The following is a 23479-nucleotide window of genomic DNA, read 5'->3' as shown; positions in this document are numbered from 1 at the left end:
TTCAGGCAGTGAAGCAGAGTCATATGCTTCACCACTTCATTCTCTTGAGGAAAGGGAATAGGTGAAGTAAGTTAAGAAGTGCATTGTACATAAAATAAGAGGAGGAAAGGGATCCATCCCTGATCTCATGTTTTGGTGAATTAATCTTATGAGTGAGATTTCAGGAGATTTTGTAGAATTGGAGAGTGCAAAAAATATGTAGAATATTTTAAAGGTAAATAAGTCAATTAGATATACTTTCTAAAGTAGGAGGACTTTTTCTTGCTTGGTTATTGTAGCTAAGCAGACTGTTTTGATGACTGCATGTTCTGCTTGTGGCTCTGAAGAACAGATCTTGAAGTGTGTAGAGCTGCTACTTTCAAGAAATGGTGATCCAAATGTAACTTGTAAGTAAGAGCCTTACTGTTGGTTCAACATGTTGAAGATACTTTTATCATCCTGTTAAAGACTTCATAATATGAATTTTTAAAAATCATAAACAATGTTTGTTTACTTGGCCAAATACTTGATGGATGAAATTAGGTCATAAGTTCCTAGTTCCAATTATAGGAGTACCAAGAGAAGTAGACCTTTCACTTTTACTTTTAAGAGGAATATTGTAGACATTTGGACAGAAAAGGAAGAGAGTACATCAAACAGTGATTTTCTGTGAATACACTCAAAAGAATATGATGATCGAGCTATAGAAGTAAAACATATTAAGTTCTTTCTCTGTAACAAGTTTTACACAAATAGTATGAAAGCATATTTAAATGGTTCTATTTGCTGAAGACTTTAGCAATTAATTATACATAGAAAACAAGCAACAAATGTATCTTGTATCTGTTGAAATATCTATAGTAATAAAAATGAATATTTTATGTGTCTTTATGTAATTCCCAGATGAAAAAATAAATAAATAAATAAATTGGCAAAAAAATTAAAAATTAAAAATTAAAAAAAGGCACATAATTTAAAAGTTCAATAATATTAGAAAAGAAAATAAATTTTTCATAGGTATCTTACATTTTTATTTTTACTCATGTATTTTAATAATGCAAATTTGCTAATCCTGACATAGATAGTATTAAAACTGGGTTTTTCTTTGTGTACATTTCTCACATGAACCACAACATGATGCCTCATTGACAATGTTCAATTTTGGTTCCTCTAAAGTGAAGTGACACAATTCTCAACTTATTTTTCCCAAACTTTCATCACTGAACTAGTTACTCATTTAAAACAACTTCATTTTAGTAGTTCACCTTTATCAAAGTTTCCTAAAAACTTTTCTGAGTTTTAACAAAAACGATGACTCTTTTTGCCCTCATATTACTGGTTTACTTAATATTTGAATGATGAGTTAAAATAATAAACATAACTTGTATACACCAAGTTTCATAATTAACAACATATTCAGAGTAAACAAAACTCAACCAGCATGAACAGAAGTGAGTAGATAAACTAAGGGTAACCTATGAGCCACAATTGTTCAACAAGCTGAAAGAAGAGCACTCCAGTAATGATACTTTCAATTAACCCAACAACATGGAGAACAGTATGTGAAATTTTACCACACATTTCCTGAAGGCTTCTAGTGCTAAAATGAACCAATGCTAAAATACAATCCTCTAAACCACAGACCACTCAAATGCATTGAAAAACGAGTTAACTTAAAATGATGCTTCTATATACAAATATTTATTTTTGTTTGCATATATATCATTTCCCCATTTGACTAAAATCCAATTATTATAAGTTTCTGAAGTCTAGTAATCTTCATCAAAGGCAATGCTATCTGATAACTCCATAAAGGAGCTTGAAAACAAAAGTTTGATTCTATTGAATAAACAAACATTTGATCTTTTACTAAGGGTCAGTTACACTTCTGGGGTGCTTATAATACAGAGATATGGCAAAGATCTTGCCTCAAACATGGTCACAGAATGAAAAAACAGACGTTAAAAATTACAACACATTGCAAATGTAATAATACAACTTCTATCCAAGGTTTACCAGTAATGAAGTGAAAGCTGTTAACTGTGAAAAGGTGGGGATGAGAGAAGAAAGGCAGTCAAAAAAGGTTAGGTTTAAAAGATAAAAGAGCTGGGAGCGGTGGCACACACCTGTAATTACAGCAGCTCAGGAGGGCTGAGGCAGAAGGATCACAAGTTCAAAGCCAGCCTCAGCAATTAGTGAGGCCCTAAACAACTGACTGAGACCCTGTCTCAACATAAACAAATAAAAGGGGCTGGGGATGTAGCTCAGTGCTTAAGCACCCGAGGTTCAACCCCCAATACCAAAAAAAAAAAAAAAAAAAGAAAAAAAATACACAAAAGAGAACTGACTTTTTTTTTTTTTTTTTTTTTTTGCGGTGCTGGGGATTGAACCCAGGGCCTTGTGCTTGCAGGGCAAGCACTCTACCAACTGAGCTATCTTTGCCACTCATACTTCAGATAGAGCACTAATTTCCAGAATATATAAAGAACTCAAAAAACACTACACCAAGAAGGCAAATAATCCAATCAACAAATGAACAGACACTTCACAGAAGAAAATCTACAAGCAATCAACAGATATATGAAAAAATGTTCACCATCTTTAGTAATAAGAGAAATGCAAATCAAAACTACACTAAGATTCCATCTCACCCCAATTAGAATGGCGATTATCAAGAATACAAGCAACAATAGGTGTTGGAGAGGATGTGGGGAAAAAAGGTACACTCATACATTGCTGGTGGGGTTGTAAATTAGTGCAGCCACTCTGGAAAGCAGTGTGGAGATTCCTCAGAAAGCTTGGAATGGAACCACCATTTGACCCAGCTATCCCATTCCTTGGCCTATGCCCAAAGGACTTAAAATCAGCCTACTACAGAGATACAGCCATATCAATGTTCATAGCTGCTCAATTCACAATAGTCAGATTGTGGAACCAACCTAGATGTCCTTCAATTGATGAATGGATAAAGAAACTGTGGCATATATATACAATGGAATATTACTCTGCCATAAAGAATGATAAAATTATGGCATTTGCAGGCAAATGGATGAAATTGGAGAATATCATGCTAAGTGAGATAAGCCAATCTCAAAACTCCAAAAGACGAATGATCCCACTGATAAGCGGATGATGACACATAATGGGGGGTGGAAGGGGGGCAAGAATGGAGGAAGGAAGGACTGTATAGAGGGAAAAGAGGGATGGGGGGGTGGGGGAAGGGAAAAAAATAACAGAATGAATCAAACATTACCCTATGTACATTTATGATTACCCAAATGGTATGCCTTTACTCCATGTACAAACAGAGAAACAACATGTATCCCATTTGTTTACAATAAAAAAAAGTAAAAAAAAAGGAGAACTGACCAAGCAAACAACTTACATCCTTTCCATTAAGTATTACACGTTAAGATTCACTCCAGTGAATTTAGAGTCCAAACAAATTTTCTTCTTAAAAACACATCTCTCCAGGGACATTTGTGGAAAATGTGAAAAATTTTTAACATCACCGTTACAAGAGGTAGCAATGACATTTGATGCAAACAAAAGACTGACCAAGAAACCTTTCAAGGAAAAGCTGGAGAGTGAGATCTCTGTATAGGGTTTTGAAAGTTCCAACATATTTTTGGAAATGGACATATTCCACAAATGAACAGTTTATGTGTATGTCCCAGAAAAATCTGAGAGATCCATAATCTCTCACCTCTTATTGGCCTTGAGGCTTTGGGAAAACAGGAAGTAACAATAAAGGCAGTGGTGTATATTGCCAGAGCATACTGACAGTCTGTTCCAACAGACATACAGAACATAAGAAATTTATTTACTGAAAACCAAAGACGTGAAGAGAATCCTGAAAGCATCAAGAAGTGAACCATTACATTAAAAGCTCTTCAGTAAGAATAACACCTGATTTCTCATTAGAAACCACAAAAACCAGAATGTAGTCAAACAACATATTCAATGTACTAAAGGAAAAGTCTGTCAACCAAGAACTTTATGTAATATAAAACTATTCTTCTAAAACCGAAAGATAAGATATTCCTAGATAAACAAAAACTGAGAAAGTCTTTCACTAATAGGACAGCCTAACAAGAAATACTAAAGGAGAGTCCTTTAGGCTGAGATAAGAGGATACTGGACATTAATTTTAATCCATATGAAGAAATGAAGAGCACCAGTAAAAAACTAGAAAAGGTAACTACATAAACATAAAAGACAGTATAAATGTAGTTTTTGTTTATGACTCTTTTTCTAATTCAAAAGATAACTGCATAAATTATAAAAATGTGCTGATAAACTTATAAAAATGTATGAAAATGACAATGTCTAATAAGCATTTAGATCTTTGATTATGAGAGAAACTGCCAAAAATATAGTTGATTTTTGTATTATCTTTTTATTGATGATTTTGATTTGCAAAAAAAAAAAAAAAAAAAAAAAAAATTGCTAGTTCATCACATGAATAATTTTGCATGAAACAGGCTAATCAGTTTTAATCTTTGGAACACTAATTACCTTTGAATATATTACATTTCCTACAAGTTAAACATTAACTCTCCTGAATATTTATTAAATTTTTATTCAGACAATTTCAAATATATACATGATGCAGGAAAACAGGGCTGTGGTAAATCAAGTACTTCCCCCTCTGGCTTGAAATTATCAGGAAGAATGTACCAAAAATGCAACATCCTCAGATAAGGAGGAACTGTCCAGAACAATCAGGATTCATCCTTGTTCACCTAGAACCGCATGTCCTGAAACACCTGAACTCAGAAATCCAAATGACATCCAGTGCATAAAACTCAAGAGTACTTTGAGGGGTCCTTCATAGCTGTGATTAAGAAGTGAAGCACACACATATGAGACTGATCTGACCTGGGAAATCCTAAACTTCAAAGGACCTGCTTGCTTGCCATGGATCCTTGGCTTCTGTTTATTCTTCCTATTTATAAATAAATAAGTTGCTTTGCCTAACTTATTGTGCAAGAGTTCTGTCTTACCAGTCTCATCAAGTAACTCAGTTTGTGCAAAACCTCTACCAGATACAGAAATCTTAGGAGAAACTGTCCTCTCCCATGGATTGGTATTCTACTTAACACACAATTAAAGACACAAATATTTTTATGGTGAAATATCATTTTTAGAATACTATAACTAAATTATCTATAGACAATAATGTACTGTCATACAAGCCTTAGTAGGCTTTTTTTAGTTCATCTCACCCAAAATTTAAGCTTCTTCGAGCATTTGATGTTACACTTATTCTATCTGTTGATGGACTTGGAATCACATGACGTCCTGGAGACATCTTCTTTACTTCCCATGCCAGGGATGTTGGTCTGCAATTCAAGAAATACAGCAGATTAAATTAACAGAGAAATGCGGGGGTGGGGGGGGACTAATATTTTTCCCTTGGTCATTAATGAGTGACTATTGTCGCTACTGACAATCAGGTCACATTTTTGCCACATAGCATTGTTTATCAGACAGACAGCATACTACCAGTGGAAAATCACCAGGATTTTTCACAGAATTCAGCACAGCAAAAGAATTCTACTTATCTCAAAAGGGTTATAAAATTATAGGGACATCAAATATATTCTTATAAATTTACAAGCCTACATATACCAAGTTAGAAAACATTCAAAGGCAATGGTATTAATTCAGGCTACTCTGTCCTATATCCTGGAGAATTAAGTTTGTGGAACAAGGATCAAGACAGAAAGAAGGGATAAATTAAGACACATGAAAATATGAAGTCTCTTTCCTCTACCTCAATCATCCATGAGAAAAGGAGTGAGAATCCATTGCTGTTTGTTGGAAAAACTAAGAAATATAACTTAACTTCTATTCCTCCTTCTTCACTGGCCCCAGAACCAATCAGATGACAGGGTGCAAATCTCTACTGAAATGTTCTCCCTAAATACACCTTCTCTATTTCTCGCTCAGATTCTATCACTTTCCTGGGTCTCCTGCTGCTTACTTTCCAATCTAGTGATCATGATTTTTTTCCAGGCTGGGGTTGTGGCTTAGTGGTGGAACGCTTGCCTAGCATGCCTGAGGCCCTAGATTCAATCCTCAGCACCACATAAAAATAAAATAAAGGTATTGTGTCTGCCTACAACTAAAAAATATATTTTTTAAAAAACATTTTTCCTATATCATCAAAAATGTGATAGAAACAAAATTCAGAAAAATATTATTCAAAAGTCTAAAGGTTTGATAATGTATTATCAAATGACCTTTCAGAAAGGTTATAATAAAGTATACATCAACAAATCAAGTGTTCATTTCCTTTCAACCTTGCCAACAGGTGGGAATCTCTTTTAAAATTTTAATTGACAAAATAGTATTTCACTGTCTTCTCTACTTATATATGTTCATTACCATAAATGAAGACTGAATGTTATTGCCAGACCTTTGAATTTTTCTCTTGTGACTTGCATATGGCATCTTTTGCCTATTTTTCCCACTGGAACTTGTATCATTTTTCAATTGAATTGAAATAGTTTGCCAGTACTGCTATTATTATTATCATGGCTATCAATCCATTGGCATTAGTGTTGCAACTATTTTACCTTTAATCTTTATCTTTTACACAGAAAGACATTTTCTTATTAAATCAGGTGAAACAATGTTTTCATTTATAGTTTATACCTTTATCTAAGTCTCTATAATACAACATATAAATATTTATCAATATTCTTTTTACTTAAGAATTAAACCTTTATTTTTTTATTCACTTGTTTTTTTATGTGATGCTGAGGATCAAACCCAGTGCCTTACCTGCGCTAAGCAAGCATTCTGCCACCAAGCTACAACCCCAGCTTTCTGTTCTTTATTTATAATTTCACCAATTAATTTTTAAATCTCAAGTCTAACTAGAATGAATTTTGATGCGTAATTTGAATAATATTAGACAAGTAATTCTTTCTTCAAGAAATTTACCAGCTATCCCACTCCTTGGCCTATACCCAAAGGACTTAAAATCAGCATACTACAGAGATACAGCCACATCAATGTTCATAGCTGCTCAATTCACAATAGCCAGACTGTGGAACCAACCTAGATGCCCTTCAATTGATGAGTGGATAAAGAAACTGTGGTATATATATATATACAATGGAATATTACTCAGCCATAAAGAATGATAAAATTATGGCATTTGCAGGCAAATGGATGAAATTGGAGAATATCATGCTAAGTGAGATAAGCCAATCTCAAAAAGCCAAAGGACGAATGATATAGCTAATAAGTGGAGGATGACACATAATGGGGGGGAGGGAAGGGTTAGTGTTAGGGTTAGAGTTAGGGTTAGGGAGGGGGGCAAGTATGGAGGAAGGAAGTACTGTATAGAGGGAAAAGAGGGGTGGGAGGGGTGGGGGAAGGGAAAAAATAACAGAATGAATCAAACAACATTACTCTATGTAAATTTATGATTACACAAATGGTATGCCTTTACGCCATGTACAAACAGAGAAACAACATGTATCCCATTTGTTTACAATAAAAAAAAAAAGAAATTTAAAGTTGCTTCCCATATCTGGGAGTTAGATACCTTCTAAGTAAAAAAGAAATGCTGATAACTGACTAAGATAAAGAGAGATGTTTCAGGTACATTTTTGAAACACAGGGTCAGAAGAGGGATGGTAACCACAGAGTTTAGGCCTGGACTCCATCTCTGAATCTTTCTCAATATGATTTTCAAAAAAAAAAAAAAATCTATTTTTTAATGATTGATGATTACATTATAGGCCCTATTGAATATTTAAAAAAAAAAAAGAAAAAAAAAAAAAAAAACCTCAACCAAGTTAAATAAAAAATGAAAAGAAAAAGGAAATAAAGATTTGCTGTAAGGACTTAAACTATGAACCATCAAAGACATACAAGGGGAGAAAAAAACTAGAATCGGGATGTAAGAGAATTAGACCTAGAATAGATCTCAGATTTACAACAACACTGAGCTCTTATTGACCACATGATTTCTCGCATTTCTGCTTCTCTATGTAAATTTATTCTATTTTCTTTGAACCTGCATTCCTCTGTTTATCATCAGAAGGGCAATAAAGCTATAGGCCCATATCAAAATAATGATCTCTTAGTTTGGTTTAATTAGGGAAAAACTCACCCCCCCTCCCCAATTCCAATTACCTATTACGAATGATAGGGGTAAAACTGCTTGATATAAACAAAGACACCTACATCTGACCCACCCGGGACTGTGAATGAAGCAAGCAAAAAGAATTATCAAAAGGGTTCATTGTGAGCTGGCACAACGATACATGTCTATAATCCCAGCTACTAGGGAGGCTGAGGCAGGAGGATCATCAGTTCAAAGCCAGCCTCCACAATCTAGTAAGACCCTTTCTCAAAAAATAAAAATAAAAAGGGCTGGGGATGTAGTTCAGTAGTAGAGTGCCCTTGGATTCAATCCCTAGCAGTGAAAATAAAATATTTTCATCATGAAATGCAAAAATATTTTAAGATCCACCTATCACAATTTTCCTGGATTGGGTTTCCTGTGGATTCAGTTTTCTAGATTTGTCTCTCAGAATTCCTTTAGCCACTTGATTCCCCAGGAGGTTAACATATAACGATGACAAAAGATGCCATCTCTAGTAGATGGTTCCATCCACTGAAACTAAACCAAGGTTAAATTCAAAAGAGAGTGGCAGCTAAGTCCTGTTTTCTCTGGGTGAAAAGGCATCCTATTCATGAGAACATAGTTCTCATGATTTAACCACCTCTTAAAGATTCCATCTCTTTATACTATCATATCAGCAATTAACTTTCAACATGAATTTGGGGGACACATTCAGATCTAAGCACAAATGATACCCTTCAGTAAGGCAAGGACTATTTCTGTCCTTGACACTACAATAGTCCCTGAGCCTGTTAGAACACTCAGATATTGTGTGCTGACTCCAAATTAATCTTTCTAAAGAAACTTTGATATTTCACCACTCACCTAATCAAAAATTATCAATTTTATTCTTTGCCTATCACCATGACAAGATATGCTACACCTTTCTCTCGATTACTTTAATTTAGCACATGCCCTGCACTAAAAGCTCTTTTAATTTACTCCCTTCATCTGAAAGACCAACCACTTGGAAAACTCTACCACATCCTTTAAATACTTCTGCAACCTCAATGAAATCTCTGCTGATCTATTCTTCAAAAGAAGTCTGTCCTTCACTGAACGCTCATAGTCATTTTATGTAGTAATAGATTCTGCTTTATCATTATTAGTCTAGAAATTCCATGAAAGTAGTAAATGTGTCATATACAGCAATTAAATTTCTGTACTGAATAATGTACTTTGCACTTGGAGGTGCCCAATAAAAGTTTGCGTTAAACCAAATAAAAAATCCAGCACCCAAATTTAGGTTTTACAAGTTTCAAGTCAATCTGAGTTTAAGGCCACTGTCTTATTTCAGTGACTGCTATTGAAACTATTCAGTACTATAAATACAAATATCAGAGCTCATACCTGCTTTGAGCATCAGTCTTCTCTAGTTTTTCTTGAAGTTGAATCCAGTCAATCAATGCTTTGAAATCTCTCACATAATTATCCAGCATCATTAACACCTCCTAATTTAAAACAAAAAAAAATTAACTTCCATTTAAGAGTAAACATTTTTTAAACAACTATTAGAGTGAAGGACTTACAAATTAATAATGTTTACACTGTGCTCACTGAAGAAGCTGAACTGCTGAGTTGCCCACTGATCTAGTTTTTGTTCTTTTAGGGTTCTTTTTCCCCCTCCATTTTCACTGTCTGGTCTTCTAAAGATGAAGAAATGGCATTGATATGCCTTCTCAAGACCTCCCCAAGTAGTAATCCTCTTAATCTGCTTATTGTAAGATTAATATACAGAAAGGTGCACAAAGCACACTTGTGCAGAAAAATACAAAGAATCCATGTAAAACACAAAAAAGTACACAAATAGAAAAATTACTACAAAGCAAAGATGCGTGTAAAAATCACCCATGACAAAGAATATAATAATACCAGTCTGAAATTCCTTAGCATCCCCTTCCAATCCCTACCCCATCCCTCTTCCAGGATACCACTGCCTTGGTTTCCAATACATTATCTTGTCTAATTGCCCTGGCTAGATCTCTTGTATGATACTGAATAAAAGGGGTTAAAAGGAGACAACATTGTCTTATTACTGATCTTACAGAGGAAAGTTTTCAGTCTTTCAAAATCAAGTATGATGTTAGCTGTGGGTTTCTCATATATACCATTTAACAGGTTGAGATGATCCCTATTTTTAAACTGGGTACTTAGAACATTGGTTTGCAGCCTTTTTTCTTGTTGAACATTTCAAATACATGCATTTTAATGCTACAAAGTTTCTCTTAAGCATGACTTATTACTGTTTTTATTATCATTCAGTTCGAATTTTCTCTAATTTCTGCTATACTTTTTTCTTTGATAAATGGATTTTTCATAAGTATTTTCCTGAGTTTCTTTTTTAGGAGTTCTTCCTTATCCTGGATCAAGCCCCTATAATTCTTTAGTGCCTAAGAATCCTTCACTATCTTAAGCTTTCAGAAGGTTTGTTATAAATTATCTAGATTTTCTAGGTGTCTTCAATGGGAGAACTGGCCTGAATTACCCCATCTATCACTACTGGAAGTAGAAGTCTCTCCACTCAAAGATTTTTACCAGTGATTTGGGTAAAGGTACATGGCATGTTCATCTAACATACAAATGAAATGAAACAACAGTAAACAAGATAATCAGAAAAAATAAATCTGCACTATTCAATATGATAATCACTTCCTACTTGTGCTATTAAGTTCTTGAAAGGTGGCTAGTCTGAACTGAATTAGGCTCAGACCATAAGTAAGTAGTTGGGATAAGAGAAATGTACCACTGTCTCGTGTGTGTGTGTGTGTGTGTGTGTGTGTGTGTGTGTGTGTGTGTGTGTGTGTGTACTATCTTAATAATGTTCATATTGATTACATCTAGAAAGAATATTTATATAATACATGTATGTGTATATGTATATATATTTGTATACATCTATACACAAATATACATATATCTATCTCCCCAATACTAGGGATTGAACTCAGGACCTGGTGAATGCTGGCTGAGTACTCTACAACTAATTTACATCCCCAGTGCCTCATGCCCCACTTCTTTTTTTTTTTTTTTTTTTTTTTTTTTTTTTTTTTTTTCATTTTGAGACAGAGTCCCCCTAAGTTGCCCAGGTTGACAAATTTGTAACCCTCCTACCTCACCCTCCCAACTAGTGGGAAAACAGGTATGTACCACCATGGTATATACAGTATCTTAATAATGTTCCTATTGATTGATCTGTAAAGAATATTTTGACACATTAGGTTAAATAAAATACATTATTAAAATTAATTTCACCTGTTACTTTTTGCTTTTTTTAATGTGGCTATTGAAAGTTTAAGAGTATATAATGGTTCACATTATATTTCCAATAGCAATCACTGCTCTTAAAGTAATTTTAGGAAAATCTAAAAAGATGGGATTTTAAGATTAAAAAAAAAAGATTTACTCTTTAATTCTAAAACTAATTGTGTAATATAGTACTGGGAGAAAGGTGATCTTAATAATATAGGGCATATATAAAAACACAAGACCTGAGACTGTAAAACTACCAGAAAAAAAAAACGGGGGGAAGGTTATATGATATTGATTCCAGCAATGATCTTTGATAAGTCCCCAAAAGCACACACAACAAAGGTATAAAATTAGACAAATGTGATTACATCAAACTAAAAAGTTTCTGCACATCAAAAGAAACAACAGTGAATAAACAACCTATGAAACAGGAGAAAATATCTACAAACCATACATCTCAGATAGGGTTAATATCCAAAAAACATAAGGAATTCAACTCTTTAACAAGAGCCCACTTAAAAAATTGTTAAAGACCCTAAATAGTTATCAAATGAAGGCTTACAAATGGCATATATGTATATGAAAAGGTACTCAACATCATTAATCATGAAAGAAATGCAAATTAAAACCACAGTGAAATACCATCTCACATCTGTTAGGATGGCTATTGTTTAAAAAAATTTTTTTCTTAAAGATGAACTGACACATCTTGTACACCTGTAATCCCAGCTGAGGCAGGAGGATCACATATTTGAGGCTAGCCTGAACAAGTTAGCAAGATCCTCTCTCGGAATAAAAAATAAAAGAGGGTAGGGATGTAGTTCAGTACAAGAGCACCCCAGGGTTCAATCCCCAGTACTGAAAAAGAAAAAGAGAGAGAGAGTAAGGAGAAGAGGGATGGGAAAGAAAGAAAAGATTAGTGTTGACAAGAATGTGGAGAAAGCAAATGCTTGTACACTGTTGGTAGGAATATAAGTCAGTAGAGCCATTATAGAAAACAGTATGGAAATGCCCCCAAATTTAAAAAGAATGACCATATGATCCAGCAATGCCACTTTTGGGTACACACCTAAAGGAAATAAATATATCAAAGAGATATCTGCACTTTGCTTTTCATCATACCACTATGCACAGTAATCAAAATACTGAATCAATTTAAGTGTCTATCAATGGATGAATAAATGAAAAAAGTGTGGTATGTGTCTAGACACACACACACACAGGCACAATGCAATGGAATACTACTCAGTCTTTAAAAAGAAAATATTCTGTCATTTGCAACAATACAGATAAATCTGGAGGATGTTACATTAAGTGAAATAAGCCAGACACACAAACACAAATAGGGAATCTCATTTGTATGTGAACTCTAAAACAAGTTGAAGTCATAGAAATAGAGAATAGAATGGTGGTTAACAGGAGCTGTGATGGGCAGGGATGGCTGGGGAGATGTTGGTCAAAGGATACAAATTCTTAAAAAAGAGGACTAAGTCCATGAGATCTACTGACCACTATTAATAACAATGTTTTATATCCTTGAAGTGTTAAGAGTACATTTTAGGTGTTCTTTCCACAAATATAAGATAAGCATGTGAGATGATTCACATTTAATTACCTTTATTTAGCTATTCATAACTTATACATATTTCAAAAACAATTCCTATGTGATAATTACATATACTTTTTACCCATTTTAATTAAATAAAAATATTATAGGTCTGCAATAAATCCAAATTCAGCACTAAAGACACATCATATATGTTCAAAGTAAATAGATGAAGAAAAATATGCCATGTTAACAATAATGAAAAGAAAGCAAGAGTAATTATTAATTTCAGAAAAGACTGAAAGCAAGAAAAGTTATCAGGGATAAAGAAGGGTACCACATATTCATAGAGGGGTAAACTCTCCAGGAAATAGAATAATTCTTAATATGTATGTACTGATAATAGTTTGTCAAAAGACAAAAGACAAAAAATGAGAGAACTGCAAAGAAAAGTAGATGAATCTAGTACTGTACTTAGTTCAACAACTATCAGTAATGTACAAAACTAGCAAGCAAAAATCAGTAAGTACATAATTAACAACATCATTAATCAACTGGACAAAACTGATATCCACAGCCTACTTCATCTATAACAGCCAAAAACACATCCTTCTTGAGATCATCGAATGTTTACCAAGATAGAAAACATTGTGGGCCAGAAAAACACATTAACAAATTTACAAGAATAGAAATCATGTAATGTCTGCTCGCAGACCACAATGGACTTAAGCCAGAAATCAATATCAGAATTAAATAATACTTTTCTAAATAGCACAAGTCTATGAAAACAATCTCAAAAGAAATTTTAGAATATTTTAAACGAAATGAAAATGAAAACAATTCATCAAAACATGTGATGCAGCAAAAACAGTACTAGCAGGCAAATTGTTAGACCAAATAAATATATTAGAAAATAAAAAATATCTATAATCAATCATCTAAGTTTGGTCCTAAGGAAATTAGAAAAAAAAAAAGCAAATTATATCAAAAATAAGAAATAATAAAAACTGGAATAGAAATCAAATGAAATTGAAACATAAAATCAATGAAGTTAACAAAACCAAAAGCTGGTGCTTTGAAAAGATTAGTAAACTCAGTAAGCATCTAGCCAAACTAAGGGAGTACATGAATTATAAACAACAGAAATGAAAGCAGTAACATCACTACAGACTCCAGTCATCAAAAACATAACAAAAGAATAATATGAATAACTTTATGCCCATAAACTTGATAACCTAAGGTAAGGGTACAATTCCTTGAAAGAAACAAACTGCAAAAACTCACACACAAAAAAATCTGTATAAACCTATATCTGTGAAGAAATCAATTAATAATTAATAACCTTCCAAAGCAAAAAGCACAGGCCCAGATATATTCAGTGATGAATTTTATCATTCAAGGAAGATATAACAATTCCCTACAATATCTTTCAGAAGACAGAAGTGGAGGAAATACCTTCCAACTCATTCTATAAGGCTAGAATTAATTTAATGTGAAAAAAAAAAAACTAGAAGCCATTAACTCTCATGAACACAGATATAAAATTCCTCAGCAAAATATTGGTAAATCAAATCCAATGATGTACATAAAGAATTAACCACCATGACCAAATGAGATTTATCCCAGTTATACAAGGCTGATTTTTTGAAAATTAACGAAAATAATCCACAACAAAAGAAAAATAGAATGATGATTAATTGACGCAGAAAAAGCATCTGATAAAATCCAATACCCATTCATGGTAAAAATTCTTAATGGGTATAAAGAGAAACTTCCTCAATTTGATAAAGAATACCTGTAAGAAACTTACAGCTGACATATACTTTATGGTGAGAAGCTAGAAGTTGTTCCACTAAGATCAGAAATGAGCCAAGAGGATGCAGAGGGATGTAGAATGTGGCTGTTAATGGGATAAGAAAAAAATATACAGAAGTTCTAGATAATAGAAAGGGTGAGAGTGTAATCAAAAGAAAATGCATGTTAGCATGCAAAAAGGGAGAAAGAGACTCTGAGGGAACAGGTAAACAAAAAGAAAAAAAGAGCAAGAAAAGTAAAGAAATAAAAAATTAAAATGTTTCAATAAGGAGAAAAAAGAAAACACAAAAATCAACTCACAGTGGATCAAGGACCTTGAAATCAGACCAGAGACCCTGCATCTTATAGAAGAAAAAGTAGGTCCACATCTTCACCTTGTTGGCTTAGGATCAGACTTCCTTAACAGGACTCCCATAGCACAAAAAATAGAAGCAAGAATCAACAACTGGGATAGATTCAAACTAAAATAGCTTTCTCTCAGCAAAGGAAACTAGCAGCAATGCAAAGAGAGAGCCTACAGAGTGGGAGAATATCTTTGCCACTCATACTTCAGATAGAGCAGTAATTTCCAGAATATATAAAGAACTCAAAAAACTCTACACCAAGAATGCAAATAATCCAATCAACAAATGGGCTAAGGAAATGAACAGACACTTCACAGAAGATCTACAAGCAATCAACAAACATATGGAAAAATGTTCACCATCTTTAGTAATAAGAGAAATGCAAATCAAAACTACACTAAGATTCCATCTCACCCCAATTAGAATGGCAATTATCAAGAATACAAGCAACAATAGGTGTTGGAGAGGATATGGGGAAAAAGGTACACTCATACATTGCTGGTGGGGCTGCAAATTAGTGCAGCCACTCTGGAAAACAGTATGGAGATTCCTTAGAAAACTTGGAATGGACCTACCATTTGATCCAGCTATCCCACTCCTCGGCCTATGCCCAAAGGACTTAAAATCAGCTTACTACAGAGGTACAGCCACATCAATGTTCATAGCTGCTCAATTCACAATAGCCAAATTGTGGAACCAACCTAGATGTCCTTCAATTGATGAATGAATAAAGAAACTGTGATATACATATACACGCACACACACTGGAATACTACTCAGCCATAAAGAATAATAAAATTATGGCATTTGCAGGCAAATGGATGAAAGTGGAGAATATCATGCTAAGTGAGATAATCCAATCTCAAAAAACCAAAGGACGAACGATCTCACTGATAAGCGGATGATGACACATAATGGGGGGGGGGCAAGAATGGAGGAAAGAGGGACTGTATAGAGGGAAAAGAGGGATGGTAGGGGTGGGGGGGAAGGAAAAAATAACAGAATGAATCAAACAACATTACCCAATGTAAATGTATGATTATGTAAATAGTATGCTGTTACTCCATGTACAAACAGAAACAACATGTATACCATTTGTTTACAATAAAAATAAATTTTAAAACAATTGCTGAATTTGTGGTAATTTGTTACAGTGGACATAGAAAACCAGCAAAGTTGTTATCTTCCAACTTTCAATAAAAATTTGAGCCACACTAGTGTTAAAATTACACAATTTGCAAGTGTCAGATCCAATACTATTGAACATGCTTTACTTCCTCTTGAATGAGTGTGTCACATGGTTTCTTCAGAGAAAGTGAAGGGCTAAGAGACAGAGTGAACTAGATCTTAAATATGTTGTTCACCTATCTTCTACATATTATCTACTATAGTCTTTGATACCCAGCCATCTCAGGGGATAGAGCATTTGATGTGCTTCCCAGATCCTCCATCAATCAAGAACTTAATGTCCTGACAGGTGAAATTATTATCAGTCCCTTCATAGATTGCCCCCCCGACACACACACACCCCTTAAAAAAAAAAAAAAAAGAAAAGAAAAGAAATGAGCCAAGAAAATCACATATCACCAAGTCCTAGCTAATGCAATATGGAGGGGAGAGGAAATAAAAGAATACACAGACTGTTAAGAAATAAAACTGCCTATGTTTGCAGATGATATGACTGTCTATGTTGAAAATTCAAAAGAATCCTGGAACTAGTAAGCAAGTATAACAAGATTGCAAGACACAAGGGCAATGTACAAAAGTCAATCACTTTTCCTATATACTAGCAGTGAATAAGTAGAAGTAGAAATTTAAAACACAATGGCAGGATTTGGAGGCTCCCAGTTTTTCCTACTCCCAGGATGCAATGAAAAAACATCTATCCAAGGATCAATTGCCACTAAGGGATAGCCAGAAAAGTTAAAAGATTCCCACAGGCCAGGTAACTGAGAAAATGTCCACATCAAAGTGAATAGAAAAAGCTGAAATGCACTCTACACAAACACCACCCTGGGCAAGGTACCTTACAACTGGGAAGGAATTCCCAACTTCCAGTTTCTCACTGAAGAAAGAAGGAAGAGGGATTTCAACCACACATACAGCACCCCAATTTTATGGTTTCCACAAGAGAATTTGACTCCTAAATCACCCAGCTCTGAGAGTGAAATGGCCTCAGTATTGCTGAGTCTCCAAGATTACAGAGTATAAAGAGGTGATTTAAATGGGTATGAGCTCACTTCCAGCAGCTAACACCCTAGGATCAAGGAAGAGAGGAAGGTAAATTTTCCCACTGATTTCCTCATGGTTTATCCGCACATTTTTTCAGCTACTGCCTGAGGACTTAATTTCTAACTAACCTTCATCTGAGAGCTACCAGGTCAGGTAAACAACAAACTTCTGCGAGCCTGAAGGGGCATATGGGCAATTCCTGATCCTTTCTCCCAGAAACTTACTCCACCAATAAAACTAAAACTAAAGATTTTCCACAGGAGGAGTCTGTGCAGGTGTTGAATGCCCCAACTTTTATAGCTCCCACCAGATGGACTGGCTCCTAAATCACCTAGCTCTGGGAGTTGATGGGGCTCTACATTTGTGAATTTCCCTAAGCCATTACAATCAAGAAGATAATTCATAAATAGGTACACTTCTAATAGGTATACACACAAGTCCAGCACTGAGATAATGACAAAACCTCCAGGCTCCCAATTTCTCCCTGAAGGGGACTAATCACACACTTAATGTCTAGCTTTTCCAGCTGCTACCTGTATGTCCAATCATGAATTAGCCTGCATCTGGGGACCCAAAAAAGCAGTCAATTACTAGTCTTCACAGACCTAGATGGACATGTGGGTACTTCATAGAGCTCATCCTATGGACTTGCTGCAAAACTATAGCCAAAGAGTCAGCTACCCCACCTATCTCTGAGGACAGATGGAGCAGGGAGCAAAATAACAGGATAAAAAATTTTGCAGACTTAATAAAAAAGTACTGGAGCACACATTTAACACCTCGACTTTTTCAGCTTTTTTTTTTTTTTGGGGGGGGGCGGGGATAGGGAAGGTACATGGGATGGAAATTAAGGTCTTAAGGCATGGTAGGCAAGCATTCTACTACTGAGCAGCATTCCCAGCCCTTCAGTTGTATCTTGAGAGACTATAGTTTTTATCTCATTTGTCTGAGGGCACTAAAAGGACTTGGCACATGTTAAGTTGGTGGCCACTAGAAACAAAGGTAAGTTTGGATAAGCCCAAAGCCTTAAGAAGCATCCAGACTCTCTGGTTGAGCTGTTAAGATCCATCTCCTGCACAAATCCAATATGACAAGACGGGAAGAGGCAGATGCTTTATTTAGTGCACAAGAACCAATACAAAGAGTAAAGGAAAATAAAGAAACAAGTAAATATGCTCCAAATAAAAGAATAAGATAAACCTCCAGACACTGGTCCTAAACAATGGAGATATATAACTTATCCAACAGAATGCAAATAATGATAAGGATGATCACCAAGGGGCAGAAACATACAACACGAACAAATTGTATTTCAGTAAAGACAGCGTAATAGTTGAATTGAAAAATGCAATCTAGAAGACAGAAAGCAGATGAAATGAAGTAGAAGAAAGGATGGCAAATTCAAAGACAGGCTACTGGAAACCATCCAACCCAAGGAAGAAAACAGCGAGAGTTTAAGGAACTTATGGGGCAGCATCAAGTGGGAACTATAAGTGCACTACTAGAGTTAAAAAGAGGAAAATAAGAGAACGAACAGAAAATTTATTTTAAAAAAATAACAGCTAGGCATAATGGCACACACCTGTAACCCCAGTCACTCAGGATGCTAAGGCAGGAGGATTGCAATATCAAGGCCAGCCTCAACAACTTAGCAAAACCCTAAATAACTTAGAACCTATCTCAAAACTGAAAAAAAAAAAAAAAAAAAGAAGAAGGGGTCAAGGGGATGGGGGTGTAGCTCAGTGGTAAAGCACCCCTGGGTTCAATCTCTAGTACCAAAAACAAACTAAAAACTTACTTTAAAAAAAAATTAAAAAGCTAAAAACTTCATAAACTTGGGAAGATAACAGAAACCTGGATCTAGAAGGCCCAAATGAAACCAAATGAGACAAATCCAGGAAGAACTACACCAAGACACATTTATGCTCAAATTGAAAAAAGTTAGGATTTTGAAAGCAGCAAGACAAAAGTGACTTCTTACGTACACTCCACCTACCCACTATCAATAGATTGTTCACTAGAAACCTTACAGCTCTAATATAGATTCAAAGTACTAATGTAAAGTGTCATCAAAGAATATAAGATCCAGTAAACCTGAAATGTGAAACTTTCACAGACAATAGTTAAGGGAGTTTATTACCACTAGACCTGCCTTACAGGAAATGCTAAGAGAGTTCTTCATGTTGAAACTAAAGGATACTAACAGCAACATGAGAGTATAAGATTGAAATTTGCTGTAAACAGTAAATATATAAATAAAAAATAAGTATGTAAAAAGAGAATATTTTATGACTATAATACAGTAGTGGATAAATCAATTATAAACCTATCATAAAAATAAAGGACAAAAGTATTAAATCAACTGTAACTGTATTATATACTAATATATCAAACAGCTATAGCTGGGCAAGGATATACAAACCTACAATCTCAGCTATTCAGGAGGAAAAGGCAGGAGGGTCACAAGTTCAAGATCAGCCTCAGTAACCTAGCAAGACCCTATCCCAAAAAATAAAAAGGGATAGGGGGAGGCGAAGGTAGCAGAAGGAAGAAGAGGGATAAAAGTAGAGAGTTCTTGCATGCAAGGGACGTCAAGCTATTATCAGCTTACTATTATAAGATATTTTATATAGGCTCCTTAGTCACCACAAAGAAAATGTTTAAACAAGGTACACTTTAGAAAAAGAGTAAAGAATCAACTTAGCAATACAAAACCAACCAAATAAGCCAGACATACACAGGCACATGCCTGTAATTCTAGTGATGCGGGAGCCTGAGGCAGAAGGATCTCAAGTGTGCAGCCAGCCTGGGCAATTTAGTGAGACTCTGTCTCAAAATAAAAGAATAAAAAGTGTTAGGATATAGCTCAGTGGTAGAGTACCCCTGAGTTCAATCCCCAGTACCAAAAATAAAAAACACACAAACACAAAATACAATTAAGTGATAAAAATAGGAATTAAAGAACCACAAGACAAACAAAACGGTTTTAAAAATGTAACAGTAAATCCCTCCTTATCAGTAACTATTTTAAATGTGAATGTGCTAGACTCTGATTAAAGATACAAGTGACTGAATGATTTTAAAAAATTACATGTTGTCTACAAGAAACAACTGAGATTCAAGGATACAAAGAGGCTAAGAGTAAAGGATAGAAAACAACACTTTACATAAATGGAAACCAAAAGAAAGCAGAATTGACTAAATCATATCAGAAAAGTAGACTACAAGTCAAAAACTCTGAGGAAAGAAAGTCATTACATAATAATAGAAGGGTCAATTCAAGAGGAAGATAAAAACAATTTTTTAAAAAAGACAACTCAAATAAATAAAATTTAAAAATGAATGTCAGGTACTGTGGCTCATAGCTGTAATCCCAGCTACTTGGGAGGCTGAGGCAGGAGGATCACAAGTTCAGGGGCAGTTTCAGCAACTTAGTGAGACCCTGTCTCAAATTAAAAATAAAAAAATGTACTGGGGGACAGACTGGAGGATGCAGTTCAGTGGTAGTGTCCCTAAATTAAATCCCTAATACCATGGGGAGTTGGAGTGAGAGGACATTGTAACAGATGCATTGGAATTAAAGGGAAAATTATGAACAATCATATGCCAACAAATGTATATCCTAGAGGAAACAAAGTTCCTAAAAACATGAACAATATGAATCAAGAATAAAAACCCAGATTAATAATAAAGAGATTAAAGTAAGAATTATAAATTTCCCAACAAAGAATAACCCAAAACTCTGAGTACCAAAAAGAAAAAGAAAAAGAAAAGGAAGGAAAGAAGAAAAAAGAAAAGCTCAGGAAGAGATCGTTTCATGGCTAAATTCTGCCAAATGTTCAAAGAAGAATTACAATAGTCCTTCCATTAAATGCGGGGAATACATTCAAGACTACCAGTGGATGTCTAAACCACAGAAGGGAACATATGCATTAAATACATAAGAGAAAGTTCAGTTTATAAATTAAGCACATTAAACAAGTGACACCAGTAACTAAAACAGAACAACTGTAACAATAATAAATATTACATGAATGTGTTATCTGAGTATTTTCAGACCATAGCTGACTGCATATAACTGAAACCATAGGTAAGGGGGGACTACTACAATACCAATCCCTCTTAAAAACAATAGAAGATATTCTCTCAATGTCATATATGAGGCCAGCATCACACTGATACCAAAGCAAGACAAAGATACCAAAAGAGAATACTACAGCCCAATATCACTGATGAACATCCATGCAAAGATCCTTAAAAAAATATTAGCAAACCAATTCAACAGTACATCAAAAAGACTACACACCAAGTAAGACTAATCCCTAGAACACAAGAATGGTTCAACATATACAAATCAATGTGACATACACATCAACACTATAACAGGTGTAAGAAAATTAAAAAAAGTATCTCAAGAAATGCTGACAAATCACTTGGCAAATTCAACATTCTTTAATTTTTAAAAAATTCCAAATAAAAAAAGCATAAAAGGAAATTTCCTTACTCCAACAAAGACCATATGTGGAAAACCCACAGCCAACATCAGTTACATCTCTTTATACCAAAAATAATTTATCTCAGGGGTTTTCAAGATGGCAGACTAGAGGGTGGCTGCATTTCAGGTTGCTCCAGGACTCAGGATTCAAAAGAGGAGATATTGAGAGACTTGGGACCAACTCGAAGCAGCTGGGTGACTCTCTCCCCTTGGGAAGGCGTCCGGGATGGGGCGGTCGTCCCGGAACGCAGGGAACTTTGTGAAGTAGAGCTGCCCGGCGAGACACCCCTCTCCCCGCTGGAGCAGTGAACTCAGACAACTGGGAGCATCGTAGAGGAGGCCGCTCAGCACAGCGCTGGGACTTGGAGCCACCACTGGGGCTCCGGACAGCGGCCCAGAGGAGGGGTTGTGAGGAGAGCTGTTTGGACTCAGAGCGACACCGGGGCCTGCCCGGAGGAGGAGGAGGAGAAGGAGCATGGGTGCTTGAATTCCGAGTGACTATACCAGAGCTACAGGCGGTTGCTGGAGGAGGAGCTGCGTGGCGAGCTGTTTGGACTCAAAGAGACCGTTCCTGAACACTGGGTCCTGCCAGGAGGAGGAGGAGGAGGAGCGTGGCACCAATCGACAATTAAAAGAGCAAATACAGGAAGCAAAAGATCATTGCAATAAAGAGTTAGAGATATTGAAAAAAAGCCAAACAGAAATCCTTGACATGAAGGAAACAATAAACCAAATTAAGAACTCCAAAGAAAGCATATCCAATAGGATAGAACACCTGGAAGACAGAACCTCAGACACTGAAGACAAAATATTTAACCTTGAAAACAAAGTTGAATAAACAGAGAAGATGGTAAGAAATCATGAACAGAATTTACAAGAACTATGGGATATCATGAAAAGGCCAAATTTAAGAATTATTGGGATTGAGGAAGGCCTAGAGAAACAAACGAAAGGAATGAACAATCTATTCAATGAAATAATATCAGAAAATTTCCCAAATCTGAAGAATGAAATGGAAAATCAAGTTCAAGAGGCTTATAGGACTCCAAATACACAAAATTACAAGAGACCCACACCAAGGCACATTATAATGAAAATACCTAACATACAAAATAAAGACAGAATTTTACAGGCTGTGAGAGAAACGAACCAAATTACATTCAGGGGGAAACCTCTATGGATATAAGCAGATTTTTCAATCCAGACCCTAAAAGCTAGAAGGGCCTGGAACAACATTTTTCAAGCTCTGAAAGAAAATGGATGCCAACCAAGAATTTTATACCCAGCAAAACTTACCTTCAAATTTGACAATGAAATAAAATCCTTCCATGACAAACAAAAGCTAAAAGAATTTACAAAAAGAAAGTCAGCATTACAGAACATTCTCAGCAAAATGTTCCATGAGGAAGAGATGAAAGACAAAGAAGCAAATCAGCAAAGGGAGGAATTATCCTAAAGGAATTGTCAAATAGAGGAGGAACCAAGTCGTGTCAAATAAATATATAAGTAAATAAATAAAATTTTAAAAATGAACAAAATAACTGGGAAACCAAATCATATCTCAATAATAATCCTGAATGTTAATGGCCTGAATTCATCAATCAAAAGACACAGAATGGCAGATTGGATTAAAAAGAAAGATCCAACAATATGTTTCCTACAAGAGACTC

General features: G+C 35.1%; 1 protein-coding gene across 6 annotated transcripts in view; it reads right to left on the bottom strand.

Moving 5' to 3' along the window:
* Nucleotides 1–23479, bottom strand: part of SCAPER (S-phase cyclin A associated protein in the ER) — a 470315-nt gene that overhangs the window by 366774 nt on the left and 80062 nt on the right. For all 6 annotated transcript variants that reach the window (XM_079128857.1, XM_079128859.1, XM_079128858.1 and 3 more), the window contains 2 exons: nt 9479–9579; nt 5208–5324 (listed from right to left, as the gene is read on the bottom strand). In XM_079128857.1, the coding sequence (XP_078984983.1) occupies nt 5208–5324; nt 9479–9579 (218 nt within the window). The remainder of the gene's footprint in view (nt 1–5207; nt 5325–9478; nt 9580–23479) is intronic.

Source organism: Sciurus vulgaris (genome assembly GCF_902686455.1).
Source record: "Sciurus vulgaris genome assembly, chromosome: 2".
Lineage (NCBI taxonomy): Eukaryota > Metazoa > Chordata > Mammalia > Rodentia > Sciuridae > Sciurus > Sciurus vulgaris.
The sequence above is the reverse complement of the archived record's forward strand: the minus strand, read 5'-3'. Positions and strand labels throughout refer to the sequence as shown.